The sequence below is a fragment of the Molothrus aeneus genome, chromosome 13 (genome assembly GCF_037042795.1).
Source record: "Molothrus aeneus isolate 106 chromosome 13, BPBGC_Maene_1.0, whole genome shotgun sequence".
NCBI lineage: Eukaryota > Metazoa > Chordata > Aves > Passeriformes > Icteridae > Molothrus > Molothrus aeneus.
The window spans coordinates 10,323,933-10,351,921 of record NC_089658.1 but is presented as its reverse complement, the minus strand read 5'-3'; the positions used below and the strand labels follow the sequence as shown (position 1 = coordinate 10,351,921).

General features: G+C 40.9%; 2 protein-coding genes across 3 annotated transcripts; one reads left to right on the top strand and one right to left on the bottom strand.

Annotated features, from left to right (window-relative positions):
* Positions 1–86: 86 nt before the first annotated feature.
* On the bottom strand, positions 87–6,036 carry BLOC1S6 (biogenesis of lysosomal organelles complex 1 subunit 6). 2 transcript variants are annotated; one of them, XM_066559158.1, is made up of 5 exons: positions 5,814–6,036; positions 4,964–5,108; positions 3,916–4,003; positions 3,234–3,320; positions 87–2,447 (listed from the first exon to the last, which is right to left on the bottom strand). In XM_066559158.1, the coding sequence occupies exons 1-5, from the start codon at positions 5,878–5,880 to the stop codon at positions 2,328–2,330; spliced, it is 507 nt and encodes a 168-aa protein (XP_066415255.1). In that variant the 5' UTR covers positions 5,881–6,036; the 3' UTR covers positions 87–2,327. The 2 variants fall into 2 exon arrangements, with proteins under 2 accessions (XP_066415255.1, XP_066415256.1); XM_066559159.1 differs by having other exon boundaries at positions 5,835–6,036.
* Positions 6,037–10,332: 4,296 nt separating this feature from the next.
* On the top strand, positions 10,333–26,870 carry SLC30A4 (solute carrier family 30 member 4). Its single transcript, XM_066558982.1, has 7 exons — positions 10,333–10,723; positions 15,501–15,647; positions 20,535–20,688; positions 20,939–21,197; positions 21,468–21,573; positions 23,865–23,999; positions 24,645–26,870. The coding sequence occupies exons 1-7, from the start codon at positions 10,333–10,335 to the stop codon at positions 24,797–24,799; spliced, it is 1,347 nt and encodes a 448-aa protein (XP_066415079.1). The 3' UTR covers positions 24,800–26,870.
* Positions 26,871–27,989: the final 1,119 nt, after the last annotated feature.

Here is a 27,989-nt window from a genome sequence, read left to right as displayed (position 1 = left end):
AGATGTAGAACAAACTATAATGAATTATAGTTTTCACTGAAGTAATTTAAGAACACATTAATAGAAGTTATGTAAATGGAACAAACTTCATCCTATACATTTTTATTAATTTTCCTCCTTTATTACAGAAAGGTCATTTAATAAAATTAGGTCCTTATTCATAGAAAACCCAGATCTTATCATGCTTTTATGGGAAAAGTTAATCAATCTCATTTTTATGTACGTGCATGTGATTCCTCAAGTAAGCACTGTCCACTTTTACCCCTTTGATTGGAAATTATTCAAAACTCTGAAATGTGCCAAATTTCAAAAGTATCAATTTCTTAGAATTCTCTTGTTTTAATTAAAGTAACCATGATTTTTTTGAAACAAAACAAAATCCCACAAAACCACAGTTCTTTGAAAAAAACACACAGTTCTTGACAGAGAGAGAGAATATGACTTGATATAGTAAACTGGATTCTGTGAGGGCATACAAATCAAGAAATATCAAAGGAATTCAATCCTGATTTGGATACCGAGGCATCCAGTTTCATGTAATAGTTTAATGAGAACGATTTTAATTCCCAGAATCTGATTGTGAAATTACCTCACAAAATAAAATACTTAGACAACATTTAGTTATGTACATTCTGCTCCAAAAAATGGACTGTGGAAATACTTTACATTTCTCTTAGAAATACATACAAACCACAGCAGAGGCCAACAATCCACTGGCAATTAATGGCCATGAGTCAACTTCAGGGGAAAATACCTGGGGAAAGTTTTAATCTAATACTGCTTCACTAAAAGCATTTCAGTGTCCCTTCAGACTGCTTTAAGTAATTTGTTCTCCTTGCCCCAAAACATTATCCCAGTTTACCTTGCATGATGCCTGGATACTTGTTAGAGTACGTCTTTCACAGAAGAAGATAACAAATATTAAGAACAGGAAATTAGGAGTTCAGAAAATGACAGTACAGAAAGTCCAGGAAGGTGCACACTGTGTGAGTCATCTAAAACAGAAGGAAAAGTAAAATGAACTGTGCCCCTGTGATACATTCCTATACATTTTTTATGGAAAGCTTTACATAGCTTACCCTTTATCTTACTTCAAAAACATCATTTACATTATCACTTAAAAAGAAACACAGATATACTTGAAAAGAAGTACAATTATAAAATAACTAGTTTGTTAGCCTGTAGGGACAAATAATTTAAAGCTCTTTCACTAGTCTAGACAATTTGTACATTCATTTGAATGGGAGTTCACACCAAGTGCTGCAAGATAGGAATTACATTCAGAGAAATGGATATCAACCTCCATTCCAAATTTCTCATCAATAGACACTAATATAATCATCATTCTGGGCGAGGACTCTTATTAAAAAATCTCTTAGATAGCCCTGAAGTGCAAATAATTCATTTGTTAAGGAAAAAACACTAAATGCAGTCGTTTTCCCACAAGTGGCTGAATTTCACATGAAGTGGAAAAGTTTAGTTTTGGTTATGTTTTATTTTGTCACACAAGATAAAGAAATTACAACTTCTAATCCCACAAAAATATGCTTAGACCACACAAGTCTTCCTAATAAACCATTACAGAAGCAACAGTTTCCTGGTTTGACTTAAATGTTTGGAAGCACAAAATCATTAATCTTTGCATTGTGCACGCATAATTTTGACAATCTTTAGTGTTCTGCTTCTCCCCTGCCAATCCTTTCAGCTGGGAACTTATTCAGAAGTTACTTTAAAGCTGTTCTTAAGTTACTTGATGACAAAAAAAAAAAAGATTGCTGCAATGAAGTGAACTTTTACACTGATATTTTCTTCAGTTCTTTAGAGATGGATCAAACTAAGGCTGCACAAGAAATCAGTATTTATGAGCAAAGACAGATCCCAACTGCATGAAACAAAGCAGTTTCAGTGAAAATGCAGCCACTGAAGTCTGGTGATGAGAACTGAACTTTAAGAAGTTCTTTGCATTTTGTCTGAAAAACATGTGCCAGTCATCAAATCTCTCAGAATTCTAAACACCAAAAGAAGAAAAGAAAACAAAAACAGATAGGTACTTAAAACTATGATGCCAAGTTCTCCTATATACATATATATAAAAATTAACTTACATTATAATATCAAACTGCATAGCATTACAAAAGAAGGCAACTTGAATGGCTGAAATCAAAAAATGTGAATGTTACCGACTCTATTATTACCATTCTGGAATTTATAATTCCAGAGAGTAGACTGTTGCTAGCAACAGCTGTAGCCCAATTTAAGCAAAGTCTGCTTTAATTCCAGTGAATGTAGAAATCATTAATTCAGACAAGTTGCTGCATGCTCTGTTTTCAGGTCCTCTTTGCAGGTTTTGCTGTTAACTGTTTCTCTCTTTCAAGTTCCTTCTCACGTTGCTGCTCCCGTTCCAACTCTTCCTTCTGCCTCTTTTGTTGCAGCTTAAGTGCTCTTTTCTAAACAGAAAATACAAGAAAATAACTGTAAGTTTTATTTAATTTATATTTAAACCGAAGCAACAAACAAATCCCTCCCATTCTGCCTCTCTCCAACACACCCTCCTTTGAGGGTGACTCAAATGACTCATACTACATATGACTGAATGTAGCATAAACTGTTCCTTTTTGCTTCATTCCTCTCACTTTGCTACTGTTCAGAAATGGGAAGTTTGTGACCTACACTGGGAAAACACAAACTGGAGCCCCCTTCAGTCTCACTAAAAGTCATCCTTTGGGTATACCTGATACGGTTCTTACCATGCAATTTACTGCCTCCAAGCAAAAATTCTCTTGTTGAACACACTGACTAATCTTGCCAGAATGTAACCAGGCTGTCTATATAGCATGAAACCAGTGAACTTATGCCTGTTCATGGTACATTAAACAGAAGGAGAAATTCTTACATTGGTGACAATCTAGTTTCCATTGAAATGAAACTGAAACAACAAAGAGAACTGCTTGGAATGGAGTGGACTAAAGCAACAGAACAAGGCATGATTCATACACCACCTAAACATGAAGATTACACTGAAAGAGTAGTTCAGATGTGTAAGATGCTTGAGCACCATTAGGAGCAAGTGAAAGGATAAAAACATACATGGCTTGGAGCTACTGAAAACATCATTTTAAGATAAAATTCTATTTTAATCAGAATTTTCAGCATGCATCCAAAATAAAAGTTGGAAGTCAATAATACATAAGTAAGTATCTGTATTGGAAAGTAAAAATATTTATCCCACTTACTTTTAACTTTGATGTCTTTTCATGCAGCATCATCATTTCATTTCTAATATTCACTAACTTGTTGTGATAATGTTTAGCTTCTGAAAACTTAAAAACCATAACTGTTAAAGCATTGACTGTCAAGTTAGAACAGTTGTTTTATAAAGCTACACAGTAAAATAGCAATCAAAAACAGTGGTTACCAGAACAGTTTGATAATGGAACAAACATGTTCAAGTTTATATATAAAATTTACATATCACATATATTAATATAGAAAACTACTACAATACAACAGTTGCACACAGTAATCTACTGAGTTAAGATTAATGAAAAAGAACAAAAATATTACAATTTTATGCACCATACAGGAATGTTTCATGCACCATTCCTGCTAGTCTGGGGAGGTGCACTCCCATGCGGGAGTCTCAATCCTACTGGAAAAATGTGTACATTTGCTTTGGCTGCTGGCTTTGAACAGCCAGTCCCACCAATGCTGCCTGCCTGAGCCTGCCCTCTCTTCCCACTGCCCTTCCTATTTAAGGGAAACATGCTGGTTCCCACCCTCTCCAGCAGTTTGTCCCTAATATCTGAGCTGGTTTTCTTTCTGTAGGTCATTAAGAAAAAGATACAAGCTGCTAGGAATGCTTCAGCAAGAAAATCTATGCTAATCTAGAATTTAAAAGGCATTACTGATACTTACCAAAGCATTGATATCAACAATGGAGTTACACTCTTTGAATTTTGAAATTTCTTGTTCTAATGTTTCTAGCAGTACCACTTGGTTCTGTCTAAAACAAAAAAAAAAAAGATGCATAAACCCAAAGTAAAGCACCCCATTTGCTTTTCAACCAGCCCTTTAAATAGACTTTTAATCAAAATAGTATCAATACACACTTCCCAACAGCACAAGGATATCCAGGATAAATATCCCAAAAACCCTGAAGAGGCACTCTCCAGGTTGCAGTGGTTGACTGAAAAGAAGAACAATTAGCTCTTGACTTTCCACTTGGGTGCCCCTGCATCATGATGGAGGACGAAGTTATTTCTGTACAGAACTTGTGTGAATTCCTGGTGATTATTAAGGATCTCCATTCCACACAAATCAGCTCAAGTCTTTCCAGACAAAGGCTGCCCTTGGCAGGAGCATAACCACATCATGCATAGTGAAACCCAAACTAAGGTACCCTGCAAAAACTGAGATGGATCTGTGTAAAGCTCCTTCCAGTATCTCTGTATCCATGGCAGATCTGATCTGCATTTGAAATCAACCATTCTTGGTTATCAGTGAGGTATCAGTGTACAAAGAACTCTTATCTGTTTAGCTCCTTACTTGTATTTTTCAAGTGTTTTGCAATATGGTTTAGAGACTGAACAATAAATATCTCACTACAAGCTGCCCTGAATACAAACTGCATGTCTCCAAGCAAAATAAATCCAGCTTTTAGCACACTTTTGCACTACAGAAGTGAATAAGCATTTAAGAAATCTAGGTCTTCTGCTCGGCCTGGCTTAGGGCATTTTACTCTTCTAGTGTTACACATTCTTCAGCCATAGTGCTCACAGGCTGCACTGCAGCTTATACACCCCCTGCTACTCCCACAGATCACTGAATTATTCAGACTGCTCGAGTCAGGATACAGAAATGCTGATAAACTATATTCCAGTTAAAGGGAGCTGGCACATTATATTGAAAAGAGCAGCAAATCAAGTATGCACGTGTATGAAGTTGGTTCCAAAAATCTGCTTACGTAAGTTCCTGCAGTGCTGATTTTGATCGCTGAAGATCAGGCAGATAGTGGGAAATCAATCCTTCAGTCAGCTGCTCCACAGCCTTCTCATCTATTAAAGGCAGATCTTCTACAACTCCTTCATCTGGAGACGCATCACTGGGACCTACACCAAACAACAGCAAGGCTGAATGGAGTGTGGCAGGTCAGCACACACTTCAAGCTTCACCTAGAGCAACTTATTTTCCTTTTCAAAAAATTAAATGCATTAAAACACATTAAAATTCTCTGCACTTTTTCAATTAAACTGGACTTTCATCTTCCTCTTCTTCTTTATTCCTCCCTTATTCTCAGACCTGTATCACAAGCTGAGCTGATAAACCCCTTTATGTGAACAGCAGCAGAATAGAAAGAGGGAAATATAACTGTTCCATATATATCTTAAAAAAAAATAAAATTGAGTACTCCAGTCTACTGAAGAAAAAAATAGGCAACATCAGTGTTCTGACTATGTATCAAGAGTACCTAAACATTAACAGCCCTCAACCTTTGCTTTCAAAGTCTGAGAACAAGCCAGGCCATGAAAGGTCTTCGCCTGTCACTCAAAACACCAAGAGTTCATGCCGAACTCCAAGAACTGAACTTCACAGCCTGGAATTCTCGTACGGGCACTCTATGATTATTTTTTGTCTGCTCGTGGAAGATAAAACCCTTTACCCTACAGGCCCCCGCACGGGAGAGAACGCTGCGGGAGGCAGCCCCTGCCCTCGGAGGGAGCCCGTCCGTAACGGAGCTTCCCGGCGGCGGCTCCAGCCTCTCCTCGGCTCTCCCTGCACCCGCGTCCCGCCCGGCCCCGGCTCCCCTCACGTACCCAGCGAGCGCCCGGGCTCACCCGTGACCGCCGCCTCCTTCCCCTCCGGCCGCTCCGCGCCGCTCATCGCTGCCGCTCCCGGCGCCCTCCGGCAGGGCAGAGCAGGGCACGGCAGAGCAGAGCAGAGCAGAGCAGGGCAGGGCAGGGCAGGGCAGGGCCGCCCGAGCCCGCGGCACGCGGGTCCGGCTGCCCTCACCGAGAGGGCCGGCCCGGCGCCCCTCGGCCCGCGCCCCTCCGCCGCCGCCGCACCATAGAGCCGCCGCCGCCGCAGCCTCCTCCGCCGCGCTCCGGGCCTGGGCCGCGCCTGGCACGGAAGTGACGCGAGAGGGCCGCGCCGGGCAGCGGGGCCGCGCCGGGCAGCGGGGCCGCGCCGGGCAGCGGGGCCGCGCCGGGCAGCGGGGCCGCGCCGGGCAGCGGGGCCGCGCCGGGCAGCGGGGCCGCGCCGGGCAGCGGGGCCGCGCCGGGCAGCGGGGCCGCGCCGGGCAGCGGGGCCGCGCCGGGCAGCGGGGCCGCGCCGGGCAGCGGGGCCGCGCCGGGCAGCGGGGCCGCGCCGGGCAGCGGGGTGCGATAGCTCCGGCCCGGCCTGCCCGGGGACAGCGGCTGCCCGGCGGGAGCAGCACAGCGCGGCCCAGGGAGCTGCTGCCGCACAGGAAACACCTACAGGCACTGCAGGTGTCCTTTCGTAGGGACATCCTTGCTCTTGTATTTTATAGATTTGGATTCTTCAGAAACCGTGCAAACTTTACACTACTTGTAGCTTTTGTATATGCGTCTGTCTCTCTGTCTCTGCATCTCCCCAACAGTGTGCAAGAGCAGAATCACTTCACACAGTATTTTAGAATATTCTGAGTTGGAAGGGGCCCAGAGGTACCATTAAGTCCAGCCCTTAAATGACTGGCCGATATGGGGATCAAACTGCCACCTTGGTGTTATCAGCATCCTGCCCTGAGCAGCTTGCAAGTATTTTCTATGGTAGGATTTAAGGTTTTTTCCTCTTTTACCTACAAAGGTCTTTTGAGGAAATGCAGGTGCAACTATAGGAAAAACTAATGAAGGACCACTCAGAAAAAAAAAAAAAAAATAAGGCTGTATTTTAATATATACCCAAACCTTAACGATTAAATTCAATTCAGGCAGTCCCCCTAATGCTTTTCAGAAACAGATTGAGGCAAAAAAATGGGCTTTTGAGGTGATCTGTCAACCTTAAAACTAACATTTCTAACAGAAAGATTGTTGCAATTCATTTGCATTTTTCTTCATATGCATATTCTAATTAACTTTTGTTCACAATTATGTCACTATTCCATCATCAGATTAAAGACTTACCCATTTTCCTGCTTTTTTAAAGGAGCAACAAGAGGAAGGTGTTAATTAACTTGAACAGACTCAAAATCTTAATCCCAACTGGTTAGCAATTTTACTTAAAAGTTGCTTTTGGTAGGGGGGAAAACCCACAACTTTTGTTGAAAGTTTCACTGGGAAAGACTTTGCCGTTTCCAGATGGAATTTCTAGTAAGAACAAGTGAGATAATGACTCTGAAATAGTCTCACTTGAGATGTGGGAGTTTCAGATTTGTGCTCCTGCTTTGCCTGTTCCAGGCCTTCCCACGTCTTGCAGAAATAGACTAAGGATTGGAATAGAAAACTGCTATCTGGTTTTCTAGACAAATTAAAATTTAACTGTTTGTTAACCCAAATGTTCCAAAAAAGAGGATGATAGAAACCTTTTTTTGTTCCTTTTCTTCTGCAAAATGTCCTGTTTCACAGTAACTATTTCCCAAGTGCCTATGTTTGTAATACTGTTAACACCACATAATTGTGTTTCATTTTATGTTGTAGCAACTGTGTTCAGAAACCATTAATGGACACTGTCACATAGGCATTTTGGATTTTATTTGCAACTGATTTAAGCAGTTACATCTATTGTAACCATGCCCCATCCTAGAAGTGTGAGTGAAAATGGAGTTAAGTTAGCTTGAATTGTATAACAAATAGGATGTTTTAAACCATCAGCGTTGGAGGTGCCACGTGACTTCAGGGATGACAACATGAAAAGGAAATACTTCACATTAATAGATAACCTCTCAGAGACTCTCTGTCCTCATTAAGTAAATGAGACTATAGAAAGAGTAGAGCCTTGGCTGTTACAATGAAGAAATTGAGTGTAGCTGGTACAAACAGTTCTGTTCAGAGAATGAACCATGCATGAGCTGGTTCTTGACTTGATAACACGTCTGGTTCCAATGCATGAGCTGGTTCTTGACTTGATAACACGTCTGGTCTTAGTTATTCAGTAAAAGGTGAGCAAAGCAAACCTTGGTGCCCTGGTTTAGTGTGTTAGTCCCCCCAGCTAAATACCCTTCCTCAGTGCTGGAAGTTTCTGTTCCTGTAGGAGTGGCAAAGCTCCAGTGTAAAGCCCAACATTTTAAGACAGTTTTAAATGCAGTTCTTTTGGTGCCTCCTGGAGCCTGGCTGCTCATGCCTGTGTGTCCTTCACTCACTCTGTGCTGGTACAAGTGGTGAAACTCTTGAAACACAGAGTGAGTTAAATCACGCAGAGAGAACAGAAACATCCAAAATGGGTGAACTGGAACACAGCTGGGAGCACTTTCCTGGGCAGCAAGGCTGGCTTAACTGGTTTCCCGTCCTTGGCTGCTCATTCTGACTCCCACACTGTTCACTGCCCCCTCGTTGTCATATGGATGTCTGTGCAAGCTGAGATCATGCAAGCAGTCTCAGTTACATATACAAATATATCCAAAACCCTCCCAATACGCATTGTTTAATTCTGACCCATTTCAGGGACTCAGTTCATTGTCTGGCCCCTGAACAATTGTGCTGGTAACAATGCTGGGGGAATCATGAGGTGGGTAAAAGGGCAGGAGATGGCACCACTTTAGCCACTTGAAGAAAAATAACCTGAGATTCACACTCAGAAAAACAGCCATGTTGTAAAGTGGCAAGGGAGCTCATATAAAGTGTCATACTGTCTATTTTTGGACATCATTAAGAGAACAACAATAAACAACCTCCACCCAAGGCCAGTTTACCACAGAGGACTCCCCTTCCCACAGGGCCAGTTCCAAGAAGGGGCTCACTCCCTGGCCTCCAGCACTGCCCTGATGCCTACCAGAATCTGCTATCAGCCTTTGACCAGGAAAGGAGTGCCCTTCTCCAAAATCCTGCACATCTATACAACTCTAAAGTCTTCTCTTGGTAACCTCCTTCAACCCAGTAACAAAGCAAGACATGTACTTTCTCTCTGACAGGCATGATTTCCCAGAAATGTTTATGGCTTAGCAAACTGACTGAAGACAGTAATAGAATTTGGCCATAGGTACAAACTGATGCAGAACACGTGTAGGCTGAAATTCAGAAGAAAATTTCAAGTACTCAGACCATGCCGAGCAGGAATAACCTCTCATTAAAATTAATAAAGGCAAGAATCTAATATACTTTTGTATTAGAACACAGCTATGAAAGGAACAGCAGGGTCCCTGAGGTTTGTTTCTCCTTACATCCTTTAAGGAATGTGCAGAAAGGCATCTGAAACTTCCTACAACTGTACCTTAACAGAGTTACTGAAACAATGTAAAGAACAGTGCCGTGACAGAAGAGAAAGACAAAAGCAATACAATGCAAACTTCTGCCGTTTAAAATCTGAAGCGAGAGCACCGAACTATGCAGTTCAGGCTTCCAGCGTACTGAACACAGCTTCCTGCCTATCAGGGACGACCATACCGGCATTGTATGGCTTTGGCAGTTCTTAGCCTCTACCTCGCATAGCATTTACCCGCTGAACACAAAGGCACGGAGGGAGGGGAACAGCCCCTCAGGCCACCCCGAGGGACGCGGGCCGCACCGGGCGGATCCCTGCGCCCCCCGAGCCCCGCAGCGCGGTCCCCCCGCTCCGCGGGCAGCGCGGGCGCGGCGAGGCGGCGGCGGCGGGACTCGAACCCGCGGTGAAACCGCGCGGGAGGCGCAGGCGCGGTGCCGGCAGGGTCCGCGGGAGCGCAGGGGACGCGACTCCCAGCAACTGCGGCCGCCGCCGCCCGCGGGGCGGCCCCGGGAGCGCGTAAGGATTGCGAGGGCGGCGCGCTGCCCGCCCGCGGCGGAGCGCGGAGCGGAGGGATGTGACGCGCATGGCGGCGGCGGCGCTCCCCCTGCGCCGGCAGGGAGGCGGCCCCGCGCCGGGCGCCGCCTGCCCGGCCGCGGCGTGACCGGGGCCGCGCCGGCTGAGCGCTGCGCGGGGTGATCGGGGCTCGGGCGGTGACAGCGCCTCGCGGCGCGGTGCCCGGCGCGGAGGCGGCGCTGCGGGCCGGCAGTGTCGGGGCGCTCCGCGGCGGAGCCCCGCGCCCCTTTCCGTCCGACCTGCGCGGGGCCCGGCGGGGCGATGTAGGGGACATGCCCTGACGGGACGACGAGCGGTCGGGGCGCCGCCTGCGAGGGCACAGCTGCGCCAGCGGAGCCGCCCGCGGCGGGTCGGCCGCGCCCGGCGAGGCCCCCGAGCGCCGCCGCTATGGCTGGGGCCGGGCTCTGGGCGAGCATCAAGTCCCTGCTAGGGAAGAGCGAGGACCCTCTGTTCCTGAACGACTCCAGTGCCTTTGACTTCTCGGACGAGGTGGGGGATGAGGACTTCCCCAGGTTTAACAAGCTGCGCGTGGTGGTGGCGGACGACGGCTCGGAGGCGGCTCCGGAGACGCCGGTGAACGGGGCGTCCCCGGGGCTCCCGTCCGACGACGAGTCCCTGCTGGAGCGGGACATCGCCCTGCGCAGCGCCCGGGCCGGCCGGCCGGACCCCTGCAGCGGCTGCAGCAGCCGGCGGGAGCGCTCCAAGCAGAGGAAGGTGAAGAAGCGGCTGACGCTCGCTGCCCTCCTCTACCTCCTCTTCATGACGGGGGAGCTCATAGGTGAGTCGGGGGCCTGCTGTGCCGTCCCTCCGGCGCGGTGCCTCCCAGCTTGGTCTTGGCTTTGGCCTTGGCTTTGAACCATCAGTCCTTTAGAGAGACCAGAGAGATGAGCTGCACGTGCAGAGAGTGAGAGGGAATAAAATCCGCCTGTGTTTTCCTTGAATTTGCTACTTTCCTTACCTGAATTTTTCATCAATTCCTCGAAATGGCATAAAATATACAAATTTTTCTTTGTCTAATGGATTTTATTTCTTCTTGTAAGTTTTTAAGTTGTTTTTTAACAAAGGAGAAGTAGCATGAACAATTTCAATCGCAGTATTTTTTAATCAACGGCCATAAAATCTTGCTGTGCTTGCAACAAGAGAAGAAGAGGAAAATACAGTTTTAAATGTGACATTTACCATAATAATGGAAGTAATACTCGGGGGTATTTGTCTTTATCCAGATACAGTAATACACACTATTACTTAGAACTAAAAAGACAAGTCCTGAGCTATCAACAGCAATCCAACGGAGACATCACTCCCTTGAGAACTTCTTGATGTCCTGCTGTGCTCTGGACTAGCATGTGCTCCATCCAGACATAAATCTTATGAGCACAGTCATTTAAAGTGACTGTTACTTTAACGCTTCCTGCTACAACATATGAGTACCAAGTAGTTGCATTAAATTATTTGTGGTTTTTGTTAGTACTTGCAGAAGTAGTGGGGTTTTACCTGAAAATTAGTTCCCAATATAAGCACCTGATTGTTGGTCAGAAGAATGAACCTATTGCTCAAGTTCAGCTTTTATTGCTCCCTCCCAATGGCTATGCTGTGCAGGATGAGGAGTGCATTATACACCAACATTATACAACTGTGCTTTATCAAATAGGCTATAGCAGCATAGACTTGAAATAAAATACGAGTGTCCTTGAGATGCATAGATTAGCTGTTAAATGTTATGCCTTTGGCACTGTCTAATCATTTTTACAAAGTTCAGTGTTTATCCGTTAATCTCTGTTCATTTACTGTGTCCTGTTGCTATCTGTATTTTGGATACAGCCATGCAGTGCAAGTGTCTGTTGGGTGTGACTCAGCCTCCTGAAAATGCTTTAATGTTCTTACCCACTGTCCCCTGATTTGGAGTTGTGGGGAGCACTGCTCAGTGCCAGTACCTTCATATGTACGTTGAGCCAGGTCTCCCCATAGCAATTAAATGCTTTTAAATTTCTTAAATTTCAGCATTCAAGTCTGAATCAGAGCAAATCAGATTAATTGCTTGCCATAATTCAAACACACACAAAAAATCAAATTATAAAAACTTTCTGGAATTGAAGAACAGGAGCATGGGATCTACATCCTCCTCCTGACTTCTGCAAATTGAGTCAATTGAGTACTTGTGTGAAGTGAGCTCATGCTCTTAGATGCTTTTGCTAGGACAACTGTGAATTGTGTTCTTAAGACAAACTTGTGTAAGATGGATAGGGAACAAAATAGTTGCTAGAAGATAACTATTGCAGTTTGTCCCACAGATGTAGGGGGAAAAAAACCCCTACAAGAAATGTTCAATTTTTCAGAGAGACACCAGAGTATTGACTGTGTCTGCACCAGTTTTATTTGGGGCCTTATTTCAGGAATGTGGGTTAATGGAAAAAAGTGGCTTTGCCTTTCAGCATGTCTCAGTGTGTGGCTGGTCATTAATAACAGGCCACAATACATCAGCTTATTATGGCTAAGGCACTGTGTGTCAAACCTTTGGGGATTTGGCTGAATGCCTCCATTTACCCCCTGGCTCCATGTTTTTTCTGTGGCTGAGATTTTGGTTCAGCATGAACTCAGGTAAATTTGATAAGCAATAGTGTTGTATTTTAGGCTTAGACATCCTTTAACAGGAGAGTGATGTTAGTTGATTGTATCAGAGTTCTGATGTACACTGAATTTAGTTCATCTGAAGGGCCTCTTACTGAATAATGTCCGAGCTGTTGGCAGGTTGATGCTCAGGTCACTGGGAGTGTTTCTGTTTGGGGCTTTGGATCCAATTCATGCTGTTGGAGACCTCTCCATAGCTAGTGCAGGGAGAGCTCTAGAAATAATAGATGCTGAGAGTAAAAATACTCTGATCACTGTCACATCATCTTTGTTCTTCCTGCACAGTCAGGGCTTGATCAGGCTGGATTTGTCTGTACAGAGTATTGGTGCTGTACTGTGGACTTGTCCTCCTCAGCTCTGGGTGTGCTGTTCCCAGCCATATTTCGTTCTTTGGACACAGAATCAGAGCACTGAGGGTCAGACCCATCAAATATTCAGGCATCCATCTTCCACAGAGAATAAATTATGGGTTTGGATAGCTCTGTAATTCTGTGGATCTGGATCTGAATGACTTGTCACAGGGCAAATAATAATCAGCAGAAGAGTAATTAGAGATACAGCCCCCAAGTCCTGGGTCAGTGTCCCACCTGTTTCATTTATTTCACTCCAGCCCTGTACTGTGTTGTCTTTGGTTGGTTTGAAATTTCCAAACTTTATGAATTGATCTTAAGCTCAGGTATTTGGGAAACTCTGATCGTGTAGGGTACTTTACCTGACTTCCTTCTATGATCTTTGACAGATTTGAGTTTCTAAAAGAAAGGCAGAAGATTCTATCAGACAATTAATTTTTTCAGTAAAAATCTTTCTGGTGTCTGTTACCAATGTCAAGATGAAGGAAATCTTGTTTCAGCAGCTTTTTTTGTGAGATCTTGATTGGCATACTTTTTCCAAACTCATTGCTTCAGCCTATCTCAATGTTTGTTGGTTCATTTGATGACCAGTTAGATAACAATTTACACTTTGGGGAAACCATTGTGCATCAAGAAATGAAAAACATATTGCAAGTCCTAATTAGCTTTCCTCACAGGGTTTTGATGTTTTCAGCTATGTTTAGAGATTTCTAATTGATCATCCATGAGGAGAACTGCTGTCCTTCATGGGTCACTGAAAACAGTGGTGAGCCATCAAGCTATTTGTAAAGGTTACAGATGTCTTTTTTTCCAAGTTGCCAATTGTATCTAAACAGCCCCTAGGCAGTACCTTTAACCACGTGATGAACCAATACCTTTAGAAACAGAGAACCTTTGATTTCAGGATTTCCTAAATGGCAATTATGTTTTCTTAATCCACATGCTGCATTATGTTTAGCTTCAGTATCTGAATTCCTTCCTTATACTTTTATTTTGAAAATCTTTAGAAGTCAGAGGCTAGCTGAAGTGGAATTGACTCTTCTTGGATGAAGTGATTCTCAAAATAATACATATGGATCAACATATATACTCTAAATAATGATATATGTAAATTGCTGAACTAAATGTCCTCACATATAAATGATTGTTTCTTCTCTGTTGACTATAAAAGAGGTTGAGTTGCACTTTCTAAATATTTTTTTTAATTATGGGAGAACACAATTCAGAAAGGAAAGGCATAACTCATTTTATTCAAAAAGTCGCTGAATTGCTAAATCTTAAAAAGTCATTGTTTTTGAGCTGTGATGGCCTTTTGGAGAATTTCAGCCTCAGAAGAATTTGACATAGAAAGTTCTGAACAATTGAAGACAGGGGCTGGAGGAAAGGAGCTGTTTGAAATGTAGTGCATTTGGTAGGTGGCCACAGCACAAGAGTACTGCAGGACAGCTGTGCTCTGCGTTTGGCTGGCGAGGAGAGAGTACCTCTCTCTGCAGGTGTGTACATAAGAACACCCTCAGCCACACACATACAAAGGTTTTATGACCAGTCTTAAAAACTATCAGCCAGTTGTGAATTCCCCCTTCGCTATTTCCTCTGGTCAGCCTCTTCACTAAGACGATTTTAATTGTATATGAAGATTTATTTGAAATGTTAGTTGGAGCCTGAAGCCTGCCAAATGGCACACCAGCTGCACACTTTGCTCAGTACAATTTACAGGCTGCATGACAATCTCAAGGTAAAAAGAGAAACCAAATATTCGCTGAGCTGACACTGAAGATTTGATCTTTTCTGAGATAATGGGCTTACCTTCAAGCATATGGGAGACAACACAGCCTGTTCTTGATTCCCCTCTGTATAAGGGATACTTAGGTGAGAGGTGCATTGTTTAAATCTCTCACTCATCCAGTAGCAGCTCTAGCAAGTGAATTGGAACAAAGATATTAACCTTTGATCTCAGGTTATTTGTCTCAATGCAGCTCATTATTACAAGAAAAAATTATGGTAATCAATAACAAAGAAAAATGCTGTACAAGTGAAAGTCATTGTCTGCAATAGATATTGCAAGAACTTACACACTTCTGCCAGGATGGGGAATAATTAACGTTAAATGATAAAGTAATGAAAATAAAAAAGTGACAGGGTAAATTTCATGGTCATTGAATCTATGGAGTTCTGTTCCTGTTCTGTTATGTCAGAGTGTTTAACAGATGTAGTTTAACAAAAGAATCAGTTGATTAAACACATGTGCAGTAATATGTAGAGAAAAGATACAAAACTGTTTTGGACCTGATCTTGCAAACATTGTGATGCAAGTAGTCTCTGTTAGAATAACAGGAGTGAATCCTTTTTATGTTACTCTTAATAGAAAGCACACTTGACTGCACTTTTAACTATGGTAGCTTGAAATTACAGCATGGCATTTTGCTTGTAATGGCAAACACCCCTCCATGTTTAGTGGGTATAAGAAGGGCTCTTATATACTATTCTGAAAATAAATAACTATAAGCTGTGCAAGAGGATATTATGTAAAATAATTAAAAATGTCATATGTCCTGACTTTTCCTATTATGTTTTCAGGTGGCTATGTTGCTAACAGCCTAGCAATTATGACAGATGCACTTCACATGCTCACTGACCTTAGTGGTATTATTTTGACCCTCCTCGCTCTCTGGCTGTCTGCAAAATCTCCAACAAAGAGGTTCACTTTTGGATTTCATCGCTTAGGTATGTAGCTATCAGTTCTGCTGGTACAGAGTATTTTAAGCAAAACCTGTAAAGACCACCTAATTCTAGAAGAACAGGTAGCTAGAAAGAAAGTAGTAACAAACCTAAGAGATGCTTTAACTAATTCTCAATGTCCTGTCACTGGCCATTTGGGATACACTGCTTAGGTTGTATTGCTACAAGTGAATAGATTAAAAAAAACAAAAAACCAAACTTGGCCAAAAGTTTGACGGCAGAATTTCATTCAGTGGGAGCAGGGCAACTCCCTCCAATTCTGAATGCTTGATTCATCTTCCTTCTTGAAGAGGAAGGCTGGGGAATTGAATTCATGGTGACATTGTTGGTGCAGGAGCTGTGCATGTCAGCCCGTGGTTGTTCACAACAGATTATTCACAGTGCCCAGGAGTTAAAAAATCTTGTTGACTTCAGCAGAATTGTGATACTGGAAAAAGGTCCTATTCAATGTGAAAAATTACATTTTAATCCACAACTAAGAAGTTATGTAGAACATATTATTAGAGAGCTCTGCCCTGCCAAAGCTCATACAAATTAGTATTCCTCTTGCATTCCCCAAACCACAGAAAGCTGAGGTCAAAATGCCCCATGGTTTGCAAAATACAGCAAGTTACTTAACCTCTGTCCAGTTTAGGTGTCTCTAAAAAGAAGTATAAACAGAATTATGGACCAACCCTTGGAAGAATATTTTCAGGATTTATTACTTCACGTTTGGAAATGTAATGATGATAAAGGGTGTTTTCATGTGGCTACTAACTGGATATAATATACAGCTGCAGGTCTGTAGACATTTTAGCAAAAACTTCAAAGTATCTTTTTCATGAAATAGGTAATTTCTAGTGTCCCAGTTTTCTACCTGTTTTCTATAACACTCTATAGCATACATTTTTCAAGGAATTTCATTCTTGTGTAGTCACTATTTGCAATTCTTATTTTGGCTGCTAGAACAGCAGTAGAATTCAACAACTCCATCACTCCTTGTCATTTGTCATCAGTTAGTCACTAGTGCATGAATGCATAACTCTGTACACTAGCTAAGCTCTTTGGGGCTTTAGCAAGAGAGCATTAGCAATGCCAGCATTTCCCATTACAAACTTTTCTTTCATGAAGTTTTAATTTTGTGATAGGAGCTCCTCTGATGCTGAAACCTGACCTTGCAGGTATGCCTCTGGCATTTGCTCATACTCTACAGAAGGATGTTAGCATTTATACATACTTTAACCCTATTTCAAAATAATTTGGGTAGTTACATGTCTTTGTAACTTTTCTAAAATCAAATAGCACAAACCTTGAACACACCTAGCTTAAAACAGGGGTTTATCTTAAAAAAATAAAAGGACCTTACTTAACCATTAAAATATTATTGAGTTCCATAAATTTTCGCTGACTTTTCAATCAGTGTGAAAGAAGAAATCCCTGAGGATTCCTGCCATCTAATTTTCTGTATATTTTTTCTTTCCAGTTTACTCCCAGGAAATATACTAGTCAAATACTAGCCTGACTGACCCAGTGGTGGTCCATGGGGCAGATGTGGCCCATAAAATTAATCTGTACAGCCCTTCTCTCTAGGAGCAGCTCCAGGGAGCAGCCTCTCAGTTCTGCAACAATTGCTCCTCCTTTTCTGCTCGCAGTGCCAGCAGGTGGTCAAAGACTAGAACAGGTTGTGGAGTGGAAATACATGAAACCCACCTGGAAGCAGCCCTGAGCAAGCCACTGTGGCTGACCCTCCTTTGAGCAGGACTGCACAGGTTCCAGGGGTTCCTTTTTACTTCAGCCATCCTGGATGAGCAGCAGGAGAGCCTGGGGCTGGGGAGAAGTTTCTGTGCTGCAGGAAGGAAGAGGAAGTCAGTCAAGGCTTTGCCAGAGACCCCCAAAGTACAGAAGATGGGATGGTTCAAAATTACTATATATACTATAGTCTTTTTAAAAATCACATTTGTGAAATTTATTTGCCTGATTTTAGGCACCCAGTCTGAATGCTGTGGCCTGAGGGCCCAGTTTCACACATCAGTGAGTGCTGGCAATGGAACAAAGCAGTTTCTAGGGTATATCCTTGTTGTAACACATTTTTTCAAGTAACCTATATGTAAGAAGCTTGTCAGCAAATAATATCAGTTCAGCAATAGTTTAAACTTCACAAGAGAAATGTTAAAATATGTCAGCATGTTAAAAGTAGGGTACAGATTGGGTATCTGTCACAGAAGAATATGTGGATTATTTGTTTAAAGCTGGGAATATGTGCAAGAACTGTGTCATCACTGACCTGCTCTGCATTAAGTTTTAAGATAATCCATACATTCAGTAGGCATGAAAATGTTCTAATGTACAATGTTTCTGGTACTTGTTATCATTTTTGTTTGCAGAATGATGAATTTTCAGTTATTCCCATAACTATCACTTTGTAAAAGCAACAGACCTGTTAGTTGTCTAGTCAAATTCCAGAAGGAAGTTAGCACTAATTTTCATTTATTTGAATTCTCTTTGAATACATAATATATAAGTTCCATCTTCAGTTTTATTCCCTTTTCAGTTATGAAAAGGAAGCCGACAGGTTCAGGAATAGGTTAGAAAAGTGAAGACAAAATAATGGAAACTGCAGTCATGTTAAAGAAGAATTAAATTCTTGAAGCCAAAAATAGTTCAGTTTCCCCATACCTCCTTTTCAGCAAGACACTGAGCAGATTTAAGCGCAGATATGGAACCTGGCACTCGTCCATTGCTGCAGAGACAATGTTAGTAATGACAGAATCAGCCAGTCCACTGAGACTGTGCACAGTTCATTTCACAAGAAGGGAAAGATCTCAGCACAAATATACAATGCTGACATGACAGTGACTCTGGAAGAAACTGCAAGGAAAACACTGGTTTCCATTGCAGAAAATATGGGTTTAGATTGTAAAAGCACACTATATTATTTCTCTGGTAAATGCTAATGTGCTATGGCTTCACAAGTTTTTCAAAAAGCATTCTGGAAAACCTTCTAAGCAATGTATTGTGTATTTTTAGGACTGTTGCCCTGAATAATCTGCCAGCTTTGTAAAGATAATTTCCATTTCTGTGGCTATTTCCAGGATTTTCAAGTTGCTCTGAAATCATCTCAGATTATGACAGTTGACTTTCAGAGCCTTGTTACTGCCTGGTAATGCTGTTCCTCATCCAGGCATTGACACACTACCCAGCAGCTGAATGTGTTGGTGTGAGTTTCTTCTCCCATAATGATATTATAATTCAGTGCACAGATCAACTGATTTTGGTGACATTAAAATGCTGATATAGCTGTAATACTCAATAAATAAAATTAAAACACTTCTGTGTTAGAGAAGACATCTGCAGTAACCCAAGTTGTACTTCAGGCTGACAGATTGAAAGCAGAGGAAGAAGAGAGGCAATTCTCAGATGAGTATTCTTAGAACTATGGTACAGCCAAGGGCAGAATTTTGCCCTAACTGGAGAATAAATCAGGGCAACGTGTGGAACTAGGGGGAAGAACAACCATTACAATTCCAAGTAAATTAATTCCACCTCTGATCTTTGAGTTCACAGAGGAAGGCTGAGATCCCAGTCATCCATCTGGCAAGTGACAGTAATGAGCATTATGCATAATGATTACAGATTACTCAGGCATGGCTGCAGATTTATATGCAATACAATGGAGCAAGCATTAAGGTTTTCCCAGGGCTTTTTGTAATACCCTGTATTAACTTGATTATAACTGAGACAGTCTTTAACTGGGCTAATGTTTTCTCTGCCAGCTGTGTTGCCTTTTTTTTTAAGTTTCAGCTGCTGCAGGCGATAGTTTTCAGAATATGAAGCTAGAGGGTAAAAGTACATTTATGATAAAAGCAATCTAGTGGCCCATTTGGAAATACCTATTTTCTTTATAGTAAGACCTTAAAACTGTAGTGTGGACTCATCCTTCTCAGGTTTGTGTGCTATCACCAGCACAATTTCATGACTTGGGTACCGAGGCAGCACAAAAGTCCCAACCTATAAAATATTTAGCCCTGTTTACTCCCATCTGAATAGCAGGAACCTCGTAGAGAACTGTAACCACTCTCCACAGATATAAATGGCAGCAGAAAGCATAGGACAATGAAATACTAGTTTTTACTAGTTTTCTAATTTTTATTTTTATTTAGATATATGTTTCCTTTTGAAAGTCCCTGCTGATCAGATAAAATTCCTATGCCAAAATAATAGTCATAATGCTTTTGCTTTTTGTGAAATAATAATATTTGGTAAATATTAGATAATATTAGAACAGCATATCACAGCAATACAGAAACTTACATTAAGCAAGCCTTTGTAGCTGAAATCTGCCTCAGATAACATTTACAAACACTTATGTCAAGGAGCTTAAGAGTATAATGTGTGACAAGTTTGTACTGTTTGATTTCTTTAACATTTTGTAATTTCTTCTCCATCCTAAATAAAAAAGGATATATAAAAATAATAAATAAACCCAGTTAAATACTCTGGACACTTAAAATCAAGGTTTCCCTTATTTGTGGGTAGGCTGGTAATGTTTGAGATCACCTCTCCTCCTCATCCCTGGACAAGGCCTTTGCCTGTGAATTCTCAGGCAAACGTTCTGGGTATCTGAAGAAGTCAGGATCATCACCTGTGCAGAAGTTTTCAGAGAAAACATAATTTGAGGTATATAATGATGACAGGGACATGTGAAGGAGTTTATTAGAACAAAGTCAGTTGGTTAATCCTATTTTACAGGTTTTATTTATCACATAACTTGTTTGTTTATATTGGTATGGTATGGATAAAATAGTTAAAACAAGACCCTGTCCACATTCTAATTTGGAAATAGAAGTGGATCTGAGACACATTTTTATAATGTTCTTTCCTTTTTGTTTGCAGAAGTACTGTCAGCCATCATTAGTGTACTGCTGGTCTATATCCTTATGGCATTCCTGTTGTATGAGGCTGTTCAGAGAACTATCCATATGGACTATGAAATAAATGGTGATATCATGCTCATCACAGCAGCCGTCGGTGTTGCAGTTAACTTAATGTAAGATCTCTCTCTCCATTAACCCTCATAAATGTATTTCTCAATAAGCTGCTAATACATTCATGGTCTGTAACTTTGTCATGGGATGTAGTTTTGCTGGACATCTTAATTTTCCCAAATAAGACAAGAAATTACACCGAGTATTATTTTTCAATTATTTGGTTTAAAATAAAAAAATCCTAACAAATCCTCCCCACCCAACAAACCCTAAAGCCTGTTTCTTGAAGCATTTCTCTTCTTTCACTTTCAGAATGGGGTTTTTGCTGAATCAGTCTGGCCACCTTCACTCCCACTCCCATTCCCACGCTCACTCTCACGTACCTCAGCCGAGCTCTCCGAGCGCAGCCCAGGGCAGCAGCCACGGGCACAGCAGCCACGGGCACAGCAGCCATGGGCACAGCAGCCATGGGCACAGCAGCCTGGCAGTGAGAGCAGCGTTTGTGCACGCCCTGGGGGACCTGGTACAGAGCATTGGGGTGCTCGTAGCTGCCTACATCATCCGCTTTAAGGTAAGGAAAGGCCTCTCCTGGAGGCACGGGGAATCTTGGCAGTTCAGCTCTGGTGATTAAAGTCAAAAGGGGCCTGTTTTTATAAGTTATTAAATATAGCTTTTTAATGATATTTTAGGATAAGCTTCTTACATCATGCAAAATCAGCAAAACTCTCTCTACTATATATATTGACTTGGAACTAGAAGTAACTGTGTCTTCTGAGTCACATTTTTCTAAGTGATCTTGTTTTCATACATCCTTTGACATTGTGAAATTTCCCTTCTGCAGCCAGAATACAAGATTGCTGATCCTATATGTACATATGTATTTTCCATATTGGTGGTTTTTACAACAGTTCGAATTCTGTGTGACACGGGAGTTATTATTCTGGAAGGTAAGATCTCTGCCCATTCTGCAGTACTTTACATGGAAAATACCAGTTTTCTTGACATCATGATCCCCATCTCTGTGTGTATTGTACCTGGAGACCTGTCTGTCTTGGTGCTGCTTTAGTCTGGTGGTTCTTTATGGCTCCTCTAAATTGTAGCAATTCTTAGGTGTATTTGACTGTGGCCAGAACAACGCAAGTCCTGTATCTGCACACTCTTTACCATCAGGAGGTGCAGATGTGAAATGTACAGAACTTTCTTGTGTGTCTGCAGTGACTCTCAGCTGAATCAAGTGAACATTTGCCCAGACTCAGTTCTACACTCTCACTTTTATTACTTGCACAGTCAAAGTGAATGTGAATACAGGTAAAAGGAGGCACCAAGCACAGGCAAATGGCTGGACACATGGTTCATGCCAGTCCTGTCTTCCCTTTTCCCACAAGAGCCTTTGTATTACTTGTGTGTATCTGCTGTTCCCATAGGGGAAGCTGCAAGTTAAGAGTGATGTAAAATGCAGAAAAAAAAAAAGAGAAGAAAAAGCTGAACATGGGCTGAAGGATCTTATCTTGTGGGACATAGAGGGAAACATGTCAGCAACATCCTTTGCTTTATCACAGCTTACATGGCAACTATTACTGCTTGATCTAGTACTATTACTTTATAAAATGAAGATGTTAGGGCTGGGAGAAAAATTCTAGGTTTTAACTGCACACTCCTAACTGTCTCATGTGAATTACCATCGACTTTACTTTTATTATGTAACAAGTTGAAATCAGAAACCTCAGAATCTTCAGTTAAGTGCTTTTGCTGTCACATAAGATTAAAAAAAAATCTAACAAAGTAGAAGTTCACTGAGAAGGCAAAAATGATGAAATTTGCAAAATCCTCAATTAGCTCCAAGGCAACAGATTTAGCTGAAGAAAACTGATAAGACAAATTAATGAAGTATCAGATTCCAGATATTTTGTGTTGTAGCTGTTTGCATAGGCATCCCAGTTGTCATAAAAATCTCTATATTAATTACGTCATTGAAAGTGATGGTATGTGGGCTTTATGCATGCTAGGAAACTTTTCCAACTCAAATTCAGAATCACCAGACAACAGACTTGCATTTATACTGGAAACTGCTGCTGCAACATCAAGGCCCTTGAAGTTGTATCAAATTTTGGTATTAACTTCCGTTCCTCTTTATACTAAAAATGCTAAATTAAAAAATTAAATAGCTGTCCAACACAAGCAATGAGATTCTAGCTTTTAATATAGATTTATAAGGAAGAATGGAAGCCCATCCCAAGTATGATGTAGATACGAGAATTTAAGTCCATTTTTCCTGGGAAAAAGAAAGCTGTACAAATACCAGAAGGTTAGCTAGTTATTTATCAGCTAAATCATTTTTGATGGTCTCCACTAGAAGGACAATTTTGTTTCATGTGAGACAGTCCTAGACACTGGACTTTCAAAAGAGACAGTACTGGAAATTACGTAATTTAAGAGACAGTAAGGCATCAGGTTCAGAGAAGTCAAGCAAAAAGTCTGAAGAAATCTGAGAAGCAAATTGCTGAACTCCTCACAGTATACATAAAGAAACTCCATAAAACTAGAAGATAAGCAATAAAAGCTACTGTAGCATCAAAACTACTCAGAAAGTGTTTATTCAGTACTTGCATTAGTTTTTGACCCAAGTTGATAATCTAAAATTTTGATTTTGCCCTTTGTACAGAAAAAGGATGGTGGTGGTAAGTTAGAGATGTGCTGCTGAAAATACCAAAAGGACTTGATCTCTGATTTGCAGAGAGGACACTCTGTAAAACACAGTCCTCTGTGTTGACCACTGCACATGGACTACTGTATCCTGTGAACATGATCTCAGATACCTCAAAAGCAGTTTCAGGAGACAGGCCCTAGTTTGTTTGGTGTTTTTTTAACAGATTTTGACCCTAGAGTCCAACCTAAGCAGTTACTAAGGGTTAGAAGCTGCAGTGGAGTTGTCAACAAAAGTACATCATTGCAAAGGATCTAATGCTGCTGTTGCCAGAGCATGGGTTCTGGACAGGACAGATTCCACTGAGACAGAATGTGAATACAATTCCACTGCAATTCCTGTACAACTTCTGTATCCATACCAGACTAAACTGGCCCATTTCCATATTATTTTCTGTTGATAACATAGAAGTTACTAATCACCTCCAACAGCACAAATTCTAATTCCTCTGACATTGAGATTTGTTGTGACATTTTAAAGGCTACTGAGACTCTCCAGAAGACAGAATTAATTTTATCTTGTTTGGTATCACAGGAGTTCCAAGGCACTTAAATGTGGACCGCATCAAGGAAGACTTGATGAAAATTGAGGATGTTTATTCTATAGAAGATTTAAATGTTTGGTCTCTCACTGCAGGAAAAACAACTGCCATAGTCCACTTGCAACTAGGTAAGCTGCTGGATAGCATAATTCTAAATCAAATCCAAGTTTAGGAAAACCCCACCACTTCCTCTTCATATTGTTATTTAAATTGAACCAAGAAATATCATTCTGGGGAAGGAAAATCTACTAACTCTGGTTTTGTACAGCAAGGAATAGAACAGCTTGGCCAAGAAAGAGATGGTGTAAATGAGAACTGTGCAAATAAAATATGTTCATACTAAAATGTCCAATGCAGATTCTTTGGGTATGGAAAAAAAACAACACAAAATTTCTCCTCAGAAATTTTCTTACATGTTTAAGGAAAAAAAGGGTGCAATCTAACATATGAAACATCTAACAGTCTAACATATGAAAAATAAATGTTTTGCCAAAACATGTGCTGATTCAGACATCTAACTATTCTATGAATATCAGTTCTTAGTAGGAAAGCTCAGGTTTTTGGGGGGATAGTATCAAATACACACCGAGTTCTATCAAGAGAGGTGTAAATTGATGAAGAGAGAGCACACAGTGACCACAAGAACAATATGAAATTAATAAAGTGTGAGCAAAAATTATTCTCATTGGTGGCACTGTGGTAAGTTTGAGAACATTTGCATTGCTCAGGTTTCTCAAGGAGTGAATTTATTAATTCTTTTCTTAATTTTGCAGTTCCTGGTAGTTCATCTAAATGGGAGGACGTTCAGTCCAAGGCCCGGCAACTGCTGCTGAACACGTTTGGAATGTACAAGTGCTCTGTCCAGCTTCAGAGCTACAAACAGGAAATGAGCAAAACCTGTGCGAATTGTCAGAGTTCCAGTGCCTAATTTCATGTTTTGGGAACTGCTGCCTTATTCTTTACCTTGTGTAGTCAAAGACTGAGAGCAATAAATGCAAAATGAAAATTATCCAATAGTAACCATTAATATGTGGATTTGTACCATGGGACATGCAGCAGGGAGAACTGGTGCTGCGAAAAGTGCAGTGGTTGCCCTACAGAACATTTATTTCACTCTCTCCGTTGTACTGGTTTATTCAATTTATTATGGTTTTGAAACACAGCTGGTTTTGGATTATTGTTTACAAACTGGAACGCGGCTCTGCAGATACCTCACAAATTACAGTCCAATATTGCCCTTTAAACATTATGTACCACAAAGTACCTGCACTCCAAGAGGAGCATCAGGCATTCAGTATTTCAGTCAAAAGTCTCTAAAGCTGATCATACCAGGGTTGCACAATATATCATGATCCCCAAATTAATTCTTCAGTATTTTTTCAATAGTAATTTTCAGACAGTATCTCAGACTATGAACGCATACATTAAGTTGAATTCTCATGGAAACTGTCTCTTTGGAGACACTGCAACATACAGAATTTACTGTACCCAGACCAGAAAGTTAGCTTTAATCTGGGCATTCAGAGATCCAGACAGGAAGATCTTTGCCCAGACTTCTGGTATTTATCTAGAGACCCAACACTGGACCCAAAGTGTTTTAAGTGATCAGTTATCTTTAATGTGTTTTAGAATAGGATTTATACATTAGAAACAGGTTATTTATTTTATAAAGTTTTGACTTGTAAGAGGAATTTATTATTAATAATCTTGAATGTCTAAACCATCATTTGATTCACATTAAAAGGCCATTAGCATGCATTCTAATTGTAATTAATAAATGTCCTGTAATTGATAATTTTTTCCATGATTGTTTTGTTTTAAAAGAAAAGTCAAATGATAGAAGTGATATTTGACTTGGAAATACTCTCAAATGCAATCTACAGATATGTGCATCTAACAGGAAAGTGGGGAGCAGAAGTTTTAGACATGAACAATTCCATCCATCACAATCTCTGACCTTTCATCTTTGCTTTAAGCACAGCGTGGCAGCATCCTGACAGGAATGCCACTGTGATAGCAGTTCCCACTACTTAGCTTATGGATAAAGCAAAATCCAAGCAAGCTCTGTAACCTGAAGGTGTTGGACAACAATATCATAACAACCTACAGTGGCAGAAAGGCCCTTTTGTATTTACAGAGAGGAGGCAACCTGAAAGACTGTGTATTCATCTGGACAGCTCAGAGTCCACAAAGTGGAACTGTTTGGCCTCATAGTGGAACCCCTGTATTGTGAATGTACCCAAGATAATAAATCTTTACACTAAGCTATCATTCACCTACAAGCCCAGATTTAACCTGCTTCTGACGTCAATGGCATTCAAGAAGCGAAGGGCAGCAAGAACACGATGTACAAAGTTCAGAAGATGGCAAGAACTTGGCTTCAATATTTTTTGTTTATTCTGTACTTTCACCTTATGCAGAACTTCCACTGACATGAAAAGTAGTTCTCTGTGTGGATCAGAAAGGAAAGCTTTTGCCCAGTTATGGTTATTGTGATATTCAGCTGTGAATACTTCAGCTATTTTCTGTTTTGAAACTCACTAAGGTTTCACATTTTCATAAGGCTGATTTGGTGGTAACAATTTTGGCTTCTTTTCCTCCCTTTTTGGATTGTATCTGTTTGGGCAAGAAACAGGAACACTGGTGTACAGCATGGGAGTGTGTGCTGCTGAAAAGCAGCACTGTGCTTGGGAAGGTAATGCTGCAAAACACTAGAAACACTATCATCAATTAAGCCATATCACACTTCATGAAAAATGTGCATCCCATCCTTTCAAACTTACTGGCAAAAACCACAAACAACAGGTATTTTGCACATACTAATGCTCAAATGGGTTTTAATTAAATTGGGGTTTACAGTTGATGTAATTAGATGTTGAAGTACAGTAGACATGTATTGTATTTGCAGTTTTTTAATAATTTACTATACATTTGTTTAATTGAAGAAAAAAGGTGTGTTGTTTTATTGTGGGTTTTATTAAATCGATTATTAAACTTCACATTGTCTTATAAAATATTTATTTGTATTTCTCTCTCTCATCATCTTTGAATTCTTACAGCAATCTGATTCTTAGGGCAGCTGTATTTTTAAATGTCTGAACACTCAGCCTTAACTCAGTTTGCAGATGCTATACATAGAATTAATTAAGTCTGTCTTTAGTCAGAACAATTTAAGACTTGTGATTTCACATGCAATAATTGCACTTCAGAAAGTTTAAGCTGACAAAGTATGGTGAAGTATCATCATAAAGCAACTGGCAAAACATTCCTGAAACCCTACATTCACTCTTGAGGGGCCCTTGTTACCAAGGTCTGTAGACTGGAAGTTCAGAGAAAAGGCAACAAAAGATGGAATGAGAATAAAGAATAAAAGAATCAATAAGTTTTTATAGCTACTCCAAGATTGTTTTCAGTATCAGCTTAGAGAAAAGGGGCATTATTATAAATAAGGTCTCATGTTTTTCCAGGCCAGATTATTTAATGTGGCTAAGATAGTTTACACACTCTTACACTATTCTTTTCCTTCTAACAAATCCTCTGCCTGAAATGAAAATGCATATACTTGACAGAACTTCTTTCTAAACAAAAAACTTCCAAGATCCAAGCAGGTTTCCACAACCAGTATCCCTGGTTTCCAGAGCTGTGCTGGAATTCTCTTGCTGACTGAACAGATGAAATCCCAAGAAAATTCTGCCACTTCTGAAAGTCCACATTGGGAGAAGGTTTTTCCTTTTTAAATTGGTGATTGTCACCCATCCTTTTCTGAAGCACAGATACAGTTTTGATGACAACCTACTCATATGAGTCAAGAAAACATTTTCATATGAGTAGACTGCAAACCCTCACATCCTACTCTTCCCTTCTGAAGTGTTCTTGTCCTAAGAAGAAAATTATCAGAAACATATTTTGTTTCTGAATGTTTGCCTTGCTTAATTATGTGGTTTGGTTTTTATTTTTAATTGTGTTGACATTTTGTCTTTTCAATACCAGCAGCATTTCTTTCTTCACCAGCAGAATTACCATTTAAAATGTCATACTTGAATCTGGTCTTCAATTATCTCACTACTGTACATATCTGCTATTTCTTGCAGAATCACTCCCAAGTGGCAGAGTGACTC

What these genes read in the sequence shown, in the direction of transcription:
- BLOC1S6 (XM_066559158.1), bottom strand. Translation starts at nt 5,880, where the DNA reads ATGAGCGGCGCGGAGCGGCCGGAGGGGAAGGAGGCGGCGGTCACGGGT. An exon ending in TGAGCCCGGGCGCTCGCTGG is followed by an intron (nt 5,109 to 5,813) that starts GTACGTGAGGGG and finishes TGTTTGGTGTAG; the next exon opens with GTCCCAGTGATGCGTCTCCA. An exon ending in TCAGCACTGCAGGAACTTAC is followed by an intron (nt 4,004 to 4,963) that starts GTAAGCAGATTT and finishes TTTTTGTTTTAG; the next exon opens with ACAGAACCAAGTGGTACTGC.
- SLC30A4 (XM_066558982.1), top strand. Translation starts at nt 10,333, where the DNA reads ATGGCTGGGGCCGGGCTCTGGGCGAGCATCAAGTCCCTGCTAGGGAAG. An exon ending in GGGAGTTATTATTCTGGAAG is followed by an intron (nt 21,574 to 23,864) that starts GTAAGATCTCTG and finishes TTGGTATCACAG; the next exon opens with GAGTTCCAAGGCACTTAAAT. An exon ending in CATAGTCCACTTGCAACTAG is followed by an intron (nt 24,000 to 24,644) that starts GTAAGCTGCTGG and finishes TTAATTTTGCAG; the next exon opens with TTCCTGGTAGTTCATCTAAA.